The 11309-nt window shown below is 35.8% G+C and overlaps 2 protein-coding genes across 2 annotated transcripts; one reads left to right on the top strand and one right to left on the bottom strand.

The window, feature by feature from the left end:
- Nucleotides 1-476: 476 nt before the first annotated feature.
- Nucleotides 477-4967, top strand: LOC113297137 (acid beta-fructofuranosidase-like). The gene is made up of 7 exons (XM_026545547.1): nt 477-1159; nt 1315-1323; nt 2813-3672; nt 3764-3925; nt 4020-4255; nt 4358-4445; nt 4523-4967. The coding sequence occupies exons 1-7, from the start codon at nt 751-753 to the stop codon at nt 4799-4801; spliced, it is 2043 nt and encodes a 680-aa protein (XP_026401332.1). The 5' UTR covers nt 477-750; the 3' UTR covers nt 4802-4967.
- Nucleotides 4968-5712: 745 nt separating this feature from the next.
- Nucleotides 5713-9988, bottom strand: LOC113297136 (axial regulator YABBY 1-like). Its single transcript, XM_026545546.1, has 7 exons — nt 9339-9988; nt 8870-9061; nt 8596-8728; nt 7032-7080; nt 6744-6819; nt 6144-6218; nt 5713-5982 (listed from the first exon to the last, which is right to left on the bottom strand). The coding sequence occupies exons 1-7, from the start codon at nt 9462-9464 to the stop codon at nt 5911-5913; spliced, it is 723 nt and encodes a 240-aa protein (XP_026401331.1). The 5' UTR covers nt 9465-9988; the 3' UTR covers nt 5713-5910.
- Between the last annotated feature and the right edge of the window lie 1321 nt (nt 9989-11309).

Raw genomic sequence — 11309 nt, 5'->3', positions numbered from 1 at the left:
TCTAGCCGATTTTCTGTATAATGATCTTGATTTTGAATCGAAGCTGCCTATATAGCTAGGATTTTTCGAAGAAAAAAAAACATGCTTGCTGTGAGAGGTTTACCAAATAATATCCTCTAAACCACTCTTTTACTAGTAAAATAATACTCGCTTAATTTCTGCACATGACTTGCTAAAATGAAAAAGAGATGATAACTTTTTTCAAGAAAAAACAAAAAAAAACAGGGAGTATTAAAACAACCACTCCTTCCATCGGAGAAACTAGAACTGAATCACGGATCTTCATCGTTCTTTTGTTTAAAAGAAAAAGATGATTTCCTTTTCTGTTATTTTTTAATTGTATTATTAATTTTGGTTTTTCCCTTTTCATTTTTAGAAACAATAAGAAAAAACAGATGGAGACAAAACTACATCTATCAAAACGGCATTGGCACTAATGTCTTCCCCGAATCTTTCCATTCAACTCTCCGACCAAACTGGAAACGATTTAACTAATTAATCTCCCAGGTAAAAAACCCTCAACAAGTAGCCTAATTATATACCTATATGAATTTCAATTCAATGATCTATTGATTCAGAATTTCACATCGGAATCTGACCCACATCCACCTCCCCTTTTCTTGTCAGTCATCCAACTCATCATCTTCCCTTCAACATTCTTTTCTTCTGTTCTCCCACCTATTTATACCCATTTTTCTCTCTTTGAATCTCCCTAAGCCTCTCCCTCTTTTTCCCTCTTTCCAATCAATCATGGACAGCACCAGTAGAATTACAGATCTCGAAAGTGCTGTAAATGAATGTTCTTACACTACTTTACCAGATCATCATACTCCATCAGAAGATTCTTCTTCTGTAAATGGATTTAAACCATTAAAGAGTTTTGCTTATACTTTTTCGATCGTTTTGTTTATTTGTTCTACTGTTTTGGTTTTAGTCGGAGATCACCAAAGATCTGAAATTCTTTATTCAATTTTACCACCAATCAGTAAAATCACTCCGTCCGTAGTAGTACCGTCAAGAGGTGTTTCTGAAGGTGTTTCAGAAAAATCTAATGCCAATAATTTGTTCGCTGCTTCAAACCCATTTCCATGGACTAATAATATGCTGTCCTGGCAAAGAACATCTTATCATTTCCAACCTCAACGAAATTGGATGAATGGTAACAACAATTTTTTTTCCTTAATTTTTTCTCTCTTAATTTCGAATTTACAGCTCATTAATTTTTTCTAATTAAAATTCCTTTTTTGTTAAATTTCTGGTTGGACTGTTCTATTGATTCTGGTACGCGTAATTAACCGATTCGTTCTCCTTCAGATCCTAATGGTAATTTTCTCTTCTGTCTCTAGCTGTACTTTTAATTTATTTTTTACTTCCGAAAATTATCTTATCACCCACTTTGTTAAACCATTCACAGGAAAGAAATGATTAGGAATTTACACACAAATCTCATTTATTTATGTTTATTTTGCTTACTTGTTTAAGATTTCTTATTGCTTTGTGCTTTTAAAGGTGTTTTTTTTTCCAAGTGTCAAAACGGTACACCACTGTATTCAAATTTCTTCGGGCAAATGAGCAGAAAAATGTAGACTCCACGTGATCTCAGCCACCTACTGACCATAACTAGATATAGAGATTTGAAACGCTTTATACAAATAAAAAGAAAGATCCTGAATCTTTGATCAAAGGATGTTACTTTTCTTTAGATACACAAGAGTTGAATATACAGTGATTAATGAAGTTCCTTATTTAATTAGGGTATTAAACTAATGAGCTTTGAAAGATATCGAGAGACTAGACTAGATTTTCAAATAAGGCTAGTTCATTCATTTTGATTTTATACGATCCATAAATCACTATAAGAAGATACCGGAGAGGCGTAGAGGAATATGTAAGTGAAGTACATGGGCAACGGATTTTGGGTCCTCGTTTTATTGATTTGTTTGTGTGGTCCATGAAGATACTTGCCACGTAGCTAGATATAAGTGGCGTCAGATACCCCATAAATCTTCTTCAGATTTCTATTTTACGTGGAGAACTGAAAAAGGTTTTTATTAAATAAAGAAACGGAAAAGGTAATATTTTTTCTAATCACACGTGGAAAGTACTCAATGGTATTCTCCCTTCCGGTAAACTCGAACGGGAGGTAGACTTCATTTCGAATGGGAGGCTTAACGACCCGATGGGTATCTGCTCCTTGTGTGTATTTATGCACCAGTCACTTTTAAAATCAATCATTAATTTTGAATCTCTAAATGAAAAAGAATGTTTCCATTAAAATTTATTCCTCGAAAGAATTTATAATTTAATATGATACAATTACAAATTTTATTTTAGTATTTTAGGAAGATATTTCAGTTTTCTGAAATGTCCATTACCGGTTAATTAGCATATTAAGGTCGACGGACCTTTCAAAAAGTAGAAAGATGTCAAACTGATGAAAGATTTCAATAATTAAAGGTAGAAAAAGGGTTTATATGTTACACTATTTTTATAATAGATCTTTTATAAAGTCACAGAACTTTGTTTGCTATTTTATTTTTTTAAAGTTCAACTGTGAAGATGGATCCTGAATTTCCATTTCAAGTATTAAAGGTGCATCTCATCGGTAGCGAATAGATCTAACGCATTAGTTTAGTCAGTTCATTATATTCCATTTCCATGTGAAAAAACATATGCCCACACCGTCATTTATCCATTTTTTGACCAACTGTTGGAAATCATGAATATCACGATGAATCATGTGCGCGAAGCTGTACCAATAGTGCGATGAATCTAGTTGAAACTAAGCAGCAACATAAATAACTTGGTGCAGGTCCATTGTATTACAAAGGATGGTATCATTTCTTCTATCAGTACAATCCGGAAGGCGCAGTATGGGGCAACATCGTTTGGGGTCATGCAGTATCAAAAGATCTAATTCACTGGCAATACCTACCTATAGCCATGGTACCTGATAAATGGTATGACAGCAACGGTGTTTGGACTGGCTCAGCAACAATTTTACCGGACGGCTCACTCGTAATGCTCTACACTGGATCCACAAACGAATCCGTGCAAGTTCAAAACGTAGCATACCCAGCTGATCCAAATGATCCTCTCCTTGTTGAATGGGTTAAATATGAAAACAATCCGGTTTTGTTACCACCACCTGGAATCGGTTCCAAAGATTTCCGTGATCCAACCACTGCTTGGAGGACACCAAATGGAAATTGGAAGATAACAATCGGGTCGAGATTGAACACAACATTAGGCATGGCGGTTGTTTACGAAACACCCGATTTTATCAACTACAAATTGAAAGAAGGATTATTGCATGCAGTTCCCGGTACTGGTATGTGGGAATGTGTTGATCTGTACCCAGTTTCTACTGTCGATGAAAATGGACTCGATACATCTGTTAACGGACCTCATGTCAAACATGTTTTGAAAGCTAGTCTTGACGATGATAAAAAGGATTATTATGCACTTGGGGTTTATGATGAGGCTAAGGATGTTTGGACCCCAGATAACCCTGAAATAGATGTTGGGATTGGACTGAAGTATGATTATGGTCATTTCTATGCGTCAAAGACATTCTACGATCAGCATAAAGAAAGAAGGATTTTGTGGGGTTGGATTGGTGAGACCGACAGCGAACGAGCTGACGTAGAGAAAGGATGGTCCTCTGTGCAGGTGATTTTCTTTTCATTTTATGTTTCTGGACATACACATCTAAACTTATGCTAATGATTTTACTAAATGTGCTATTTATTGTTTTGGGCAGGCTGTTCCAAGAGAAGTGACATTTGATAAGAAAACCAAGACCAATTTGATTCAATGGCCTGTGGAGGAAGTTGAGGATTTGAGATTATCCAGTAAGAAATTCGAGGATGTTAAGGTTGAAACTGGATCCGTCCTTCACCTTGATGTTGATACAGCTACACAGGTTAGTAATTAAACATGTCAAGTATCTACATTCAAGTCAGTGGTATCCACCGACTAATACCAATGAATGGTAATTGTGATTTACAAAACTACAGGTAGATATAACCGCAGAATTTGAAATTGATGAGAAGGCTTTGGAGGGAGTAATGGAAGCAGACGTGGGTTACAATTGTACAACTAGTGGAGGTGCTGCAGGAAGAGGTGCATTGGGACCATTCGGATTGTTGGTGCTTGCAGACGGCAGTCGAACAGAGCAAACAGCCATCTATTTTTACATTGCAAAGGGTGTAGATGGAAATCTCAACACTTTCTTCTGCACTGATCAATCTAGGTACTGTCTTATTTCATTTTTTTTGGCCGAAAACCATTGATTTCTTCTGTTTTGTTCTCGAAATTAAACACTTAAGTGAAATATGGGATTTTTCCTCTGCAGATCTTCTAAGGCAAGTGATGTCAATAAACAGATTTATGGTAGCACAGTTCCTGTACTAAAAGGCGAAAAACTTTCAATGAGGCTATTGGTAAGTTAACCAAAATGTATATTTCATCTGAACCATGACGGAATAACATCTAATCAATGTAACAATTTGTTAAACAGGTGGATCATTCAATAGTTGAAGCTTTTGCTCAAGGAGGAAGGACTTGTATAACATCTCGAGTCTATCCAACAGAAGCGATATATGGAGCATCAAGAGTTTTCCTATTCAACAATGCAACTGGGGTGAGTGTCACTGCCAAAAAGGTCAAGATATGGGAAATGAATTCTGCTTTTCTTCATCCTTACCATTTCTCAGCAGCATCAGTATCACATGTAACTAGTCTATATGTTCTTGCTATGATATTATTTTCCGGTCTCATCAATATGTTCATCTTTTAGGTCTTAAAAAGTTAGTCTTCAATTCATCAAAATTAGCTATTCATTTGATCAATTTTCTTCTTCTCATTCATTGTTGTAATTCTTAATGGGCTGTGCAATATTCCAATTGTAACGTGATCCTGTTTCAAATATAATGAAAATCCAATTTTTTAGTGCCTTGGAATAATTTGTTGCTTGTGTGTTGAACTGAAATCAAACCTCTTATAAGCATGTTTGGATGACTGAAAATGAAATGCATTCCATTTTTTCGCAGTTAAATTGAAATGACAATACCAATCTGCAACGGGTTTCAAGTTGTGAATAATATACAACAGACTCTTAGCACAGTCGGCTTACGCCAGATAAATGAATACATTCTCAGTTAGAGTGCAGTACGTTCTTGTGAATGCCGTGCGGTTTCGAAGCACCTCATGCAGCCTAATAACAAAATTCAAGCTCTTACCACGTAACGTAAGGCTTTCCAGTAGCTCTTAGTCTTACATTAAACCAACACTCTTTGGCCCAATAAAGAACCACCAGTAGTACTGTTGTAATACCCAAGAGCAACTGGACGTTAATTATATGCAGCTGAGATTTACTAAGTGTACCAAAAAAAAATAAAAAAAAAACTTCATAACAAACACATGATTTTATCCCCCAACTTAGTTAAGCTGCCAATTGTAACTTCACATGTATCGTGCGACAATAGAACGCGAGGTAATCTCCTGATTATCAGAGATTGTACCGTAAACTAACGGATATTTCGTTACACTTACATCTTCTTCCTGATCAGCCCTCGCGAGATGGTCGAACTGATCTTTAATTAATTAGGCTAGTCTGCTAACTCTTAACATGATGATGATCTAGATCATTCGATTATCAATGTATAACAGCATAAGAAAAACGCGTGCACAAACTTTATACGTTATACATAAAGCAGGATAAAGTGATGATCTAAATTAATATACTTAAATTGATCCAGTTAAAAGTAGTCAAGAGTTCCCTTGAGACAAACTGAAAGAGAGTGAGAAAGACAGATTGATGTCAAGTACTCCTACTAATAACAAGTTGAAGAAAGAAAACTATGAAATGAAACTCTAGAGATGATGAATGAATCCCATCCGTTTTTCTTAGTAAGGGGAGACACCAATATTAGTGGTTGCAGAAAAAAAGCCATCTTTCAGAAGAAGATCATCTCTTTCCTGTTCCAAACACAAACAAAAAAAACCAGATCTCCAATTAGTAGATGTGAAATAGAAATAAATTAAAAAGTGCACCATGAGAAATAACAAGATGCCATTTTTAGTAGACTGGTTAGTAGCCCTACATTAGTGGAAGACAAAGTTTTGAATAGAGATTGTACCTGCTGGCGCACATTAGTCTTCTTCGTACTCTGGTCGGGCATCAGACCAAAGTGGATGTGGGGAAAGTGGGCCCACTGCACATACAAAAAGGACCCACGTAGTCAGAAAATAATGGTAAACAAATAAGTCTAAAGTAAAATAACTAGGGGTATATGACACAGTAAGTGGAACCCTAAATTGTTGTTGTGTTTGGAGAGGCCTCATAATGAAGACACCAAATAACCCAGTCATTTAGGTCGGTCCGTCTCTTATAGGCGCAGCAGATTATCTAGGGCTTCAGAGTTTGTTTGCTGTGAGGGGAAGCATTTCATTGTAGACCGACCTTTTCAGCCTAAGCTAGGGTCCTTAGACAAACTTTTGGCTGCTCTAAATGTACACAGAGAAGTCAAATTAGAAAAACATGATTTTCTTTTTTTGAAGTCTTGGTGCTACGTTAGCACCTATGTTCTATATCATCTAGATGCAACTTGTTATTTAGTTCAAATTCAGGTAAACCTACAGACTGGTGAAAATGTGTCAATAGAATGCTATTTCAATTATTAAGAACATAAAAGTGGTGGGATTGACGGAAACTGATGAGAGGATAGGAGCACTCTTACATTCTTAGCAGCAGCACTGAAGGCTTCTCTGTGGGTGATATCAGGATTACCAGCTTTGATGCGTTGTATTTCATCTCTGTGGATTATATATGGTTGTAAAGATAATTAAATGCACAGGTTTTGACAATAAACCTGTTTAATTATTAATTATGTAATCATTTAATCAATGAAGTTAGAAACTTAGAAAGGATTGCATTGATTGAAGTACTACAACATGGGACATCAAAGTTAGTTATCATGAATTGCTGATAGTGATCAGAAGGGACCATGTTTTTCATTATTACTTACTTGATGAATCGATTGTACGCTGAGGGGACTCTCTGTCTTTTCTCCGGAGCTGCACAAACAAACAACATTCACAAAATTATTAACAACACTTCTCTGCCTCCTGTATGATCGTATCCCGTCTCTCTTGATCACTCTCTCATGTAGGCAAAAGAGAGAGTAATTAAAGACACTTTCTTAAATAACTTGTTCTTATTATGTCTTAAATATTTTTCAATGCCTCCTTATCTCAAAGCAATCGTACTTTAGACAGTTAAAAAAAACAAGAACAAAGGAAGATCATTTATACAATTAGATTGTGTTTCTGGTGGGGGAAACAGTAAGCGGCCGAAACAAGATAAGTCGAAGCTATATGCAGGTATATATAACCTGTTAAATAGATAAAGGTCTCAGGATGTGACCAACAATTTTCCCAACCATGAGTGAAACCATTAATCATTTTCTTGATTAGTCCAGTAGAGAAGAAGCCAATGCTATTCGTTCTTGGAATCGCCATATACAAATGAACGAATGTCAGTTAATTAATACAAAATAACTCTGTGTAGCCTATAGCGTATGTGTCTCAAGAATACTAGTCTGTCAAAAATGTTGATCGATTAACATTGTATATATTCACGTACACATCACATACTCATCATATACAATTGCCTCAAAATGTATAGACTGCGTTCTTCTAGATACAAGTAAATCTTAAAAGAAGCACCATCGGACAGTACCGATGTTTACGACTTCACTGGATACTCCAGCAGACTTTTTGCTCAGATTTTATGCTAAATGATTACTTAGTTTCAGTGGAAGTGCAAACTGTTAAGATGGGGGGGGGGGGGGGGGGGGGGGGGGGGGGGGGAATAGTAACAATGTCTACAGTAATAAGATTGTTAGTGAGATCTAAGAAGTGTTGAACTTACTAATTCAATATATACGTCTTTTACTTATTTACCTTGTTTCTTTTTACACTTTGATATTCTGCTTATATCATATATAACGATTTGCAATCACTGTGAAAGATGTATCATAACATAACTAGGTGATAGGGTGCGATTAGTATTTTAGTTCATGTTGTAAAGGTAAAGGAAGTTTCTAAAAGATGGAGTTTCTTTCTTCCTATATGGAACTGATCCTCGTCCTCTCAGGCCTATTTTAACATTCTGAAAATGGTCCTTGCAAAATAAATAGATATAGGTTTGTCAAATGAAATCTTCATGAAATGCCAAGGAATGCATGAGGGAACTCGATATATCCACTTAAAAGCCTTACATATACACATTCAAAAATATTTGGGATTTTTTATTTAAAGAGTACTGAAAACCTGAAATTAGCTACCGATGATCACTAACTTGAGTTCTAACATTAATCCATCCCTTTGAAGAGCTTGCAAAACACTATAAAATTATTTTATTTTAGACAGGTTTAAAGAAAAAAAAAATCCTCAACAGTGATTCAAAATCTTTTTTTTGGATGATTCTAAAATAGTTATCAAAGATCTTGAAATAAATGTATATTCCAAGTATATAGTAGAAAGCTGAGATGGATCAATAGATGGAGAGTATGATAAAAATGATCTTACGCTTGTTAACAGGGGGTGCCTTTGGGAGCTGGTCGTATCCTCCTCTTACGGAAGATACAATAGATGCATTTTCATTCCTTTGATTCATTAAAGACAAGTTTGGCGTCTGCACACTTTGATGCTGCATCTCTTCCTGAATTAAGTATTAAAAGACAATCACAACCCCGAAAATTCTTCATATGCGTATCGTCAGATTTGGTACCAAAAAACTTAAAAAAAAAAAAAAAAGGATAGAGAGAGATAACTGAGGCTTTGTGTGTGCCATTGTACTAACCAGAATGTTAAAGGAAGGAGAGAAAAAATCATGGCCAAGCTGAAGGTGACAGTTGTTGTTATTGGCATTATTATTAGTGCTAGGTGTTGGTGTAGGTAGATGTAATCCTCGCATGTTAACGGAGAGAAGATTCGTACAGTGACCGCATCGAACCGTAACAGTCTTGAACAAACTAGTACAAGGAACACTTACCTGCATATATATATACATGTTCCATTATGAAAATCAGTAAGGTAATTAAATTCCAAAATCCTAAGCGAAAACTAAAACAAGACAACATATATATGTTGTGTGGTTAAGATATTTTGATCGCAAAAAATAGAATGAACATAGAGTATTCCTGGCTAGGGTTTCAAAGGGGAAGATAAAAAAAACCCTAATTGAAAGATGTTAGCAAATTAAGTTAATTATCTATGTATATGGTTTGCCGATGAGTAAAGAGAAAAAAAAAAGGAGTTTAAAGAGAGACCGCAAGGACAGTATCACAGAAATTGCATTGAACATAACAGAGCTGGTCTGAAGGAGAAGGAGAGATATTCATAAGGTGGTCCAAACAAGAAGAAGATGAAGAAGAAGATGATATTGAAGATGACATGATCCTTTTTGTTGATATAGATCTTTGATGTGATGATTAGATAGTTAGACAGAGAATAAGTTGTTCCAAGGTGATTGACTGATTGATTGATTACTGATCATAAAATATAATGAACATCAACAGAGAGAGATATATATCATGTGGGTTTTTGATGGAAATAATTAAGGAATGATGAGAAAATAATAACGAAGGGTGAGAAGAAGAAGGAGAAGAAAAGTGGATGGAATTCTTGTTTGCTTATAACTATACTACTTAAAGATTAGCAGTACTAACTAGCTAGTTTGTATATATAAAAAACATCTCTGCAACAGTGTTCTCAATTTATTGCTAACACATGTCTTTGTGTACTGTTTTAGAGTGAGAGAAAGAGATCTAGAGATAGATAGAGAGAGTTATTACTTGTGGAAAAAAAAGAAAGAAAAAAAAAAGGTTTATATCTGATGGTCAAGAAATGGTTCGTATGAAATATACAGACAGGGAATACCCATCAAGGCCAATAGATTTGGGATATGCATATTCTAATTGTTACATCAAGCAAAGGGGAAAGAAGCATAAATTAGACATTTCATTGTATCCCCAAATCCAAAGGAAAGGAAAGGGAAGAAAAGAGAAACCAGAGATTTCCAGGTTTAAGTGGGTCCCAAAGAGAATGCCAACGTGTCATTCTAATTTGAAAAAACAAATTAAAAAAAATGTGTGGTGGTTGGCATTCCCGATGAGAAGAATAGCTATAGCAGGAGTTTAGGGGGAGAGAGATAGTAAAGAGAGAAAGAAGGGATCGATTGTAGTGGCAGTACAGGCTGCTACAGAGCCAAGGCAGCAGCAGCAGCGGCAGCTAGCTCTCTCTAGCTAGATGAGAAAGAAAGAAAGAAAGGGACATTTGCATGGGAGGTGATCACCTGTTGCTTTCATACTTAAAAGAGTGCTGAGAAGCTTTTTTTAATGTCTTGGTTTCATGTTTCAGAGTTTAACCTCTTCTTTTTGACTGCTGGGTTATAAGTTGTACCTAGCTATACGCCTCTCCTAAATCCTCCTAATTAATAACCCTAAGATCAAACGGAAACAAAACAACTTCTCAAGTTTGCTAATTTCATCAGATGCTATCGATAATAAATTTGCTCTTATCTTAAAACTCAGTTACATTCCCCCCCCCCCACCCCCCCACCCAGACTCGATACAATTCATGAACGCTTGACTACATGTTTTTCTCGTTAAAAAAATTGCCATTAAGCAAATGGGAAAGGCCATCGTTAGTAAAGGTACCACATTGTCGTGCAGTGATGGGAAAAAAATCATATTTGTCATTTGATAACAATAATGCAGGTAAGAGTCTCATTGACAAATTTTTTTTTTTTTGAAAATAGGTATGTATTGATAGAGAGCAGAAAAAATTAATCATATTGATTCAGTCTCATATGTTACTATCTCATAATGAGAAGTTGTTCCGATGACTAAATCTGTTAGATTAATCTCCACTGGAACTGTTACAGGAGTGTTGTTTAAAATTACATACTTCATAGGCTTTGACAGTGTCATAAGCTATTGTAGGAATTAAAAAACTAGGAGCTTGGTCTATCCAGGAACAGGGACGAAGCTGGAAATCTCTCTTACCCCTAGCTTAACCAAAAATTTACCCCTGGTTTAAGTTAATTATTACCATAATTTATCTGGCCCAACCTAAATTAGGTAATGAAAAAAATTGGTTTTGACGCTTTCAAGGGTGGCTTCAGCCAGGTGAAGTCTGGCTTTAGTTCCGCCCCTGTCCAGGAGGTTGTGTTGTTGCTTTTCCTTCCCTTCTTTGCCAAAACATCAGCTACTCTGTTAGCTTTTCTATCTGCATAAGGA

The sequence above is a fragment of the Papaver somniferum genome, chromosome 7 (genome assembly GCF_003573695.1).
Source record: "Papaver somniferum cultivar HN1 chromosome 7, ASM357369v1, whole genome shotgun sequence".
NCBI lineage: Eukaryota > Viridiplantae > Streptophyta > Magnoliopsida > Ranunculales > Papaveraceae > Papaver > Papaver somniferum.
The sequence above is the reverse complement of the archived record's forward strand: the minus strand, read 5'-3'. Positions and strand labels throughout refer to the sequence as shown.

Excerpts from the sequence above, each read along its gene's own strand:
- LOC113297137 (XM_026545547.1), top strand. The coding sequence starts at position 751 with ATGGACAGCACCAGTAGAATTACAGATCTCGAAAGTGCTGTAAATGAA. Across the intron at positions 3,673-3,763 it reads AAGGATGGTCCTCTGTGCAG|GCTGTTCCAAGAGAAGTGAC; the intron begins GTGATTTTCTTT and ends TGTTTTGGGCAG. Across the intron at positions 4,256-4,357 it reads TTCTGCACTGATCAATCTAG|ATCTTCTAAGGCAAGTGATG; the intron begins GTACTGTCTTAT and ends TTTCCTCTGCAG.
- LOC113297136 (XM_026545546.1), bottom strand. The coding sequence starts at position 9,464 with ATGTCATCTTCAATATCATCTTCTTCTTCATCTTCTTCTTGTTTGGAC. Across the intron at positions 8,729-8,869 it reads CTCCTTCCTTTAACATTCTG|GAAGAGATGCAGCATCAAAG; the intron begins GTTAGTACAATG and ends TACTTAATTCAG. Across the intron at positions 5,983-6,143 it reads AGACTAATGTGCGCCAGCAG|GAAAGAGATGATCTTCTTCT; the intron begins GTACAATCTCTA and ends TGTTTGGAACAG.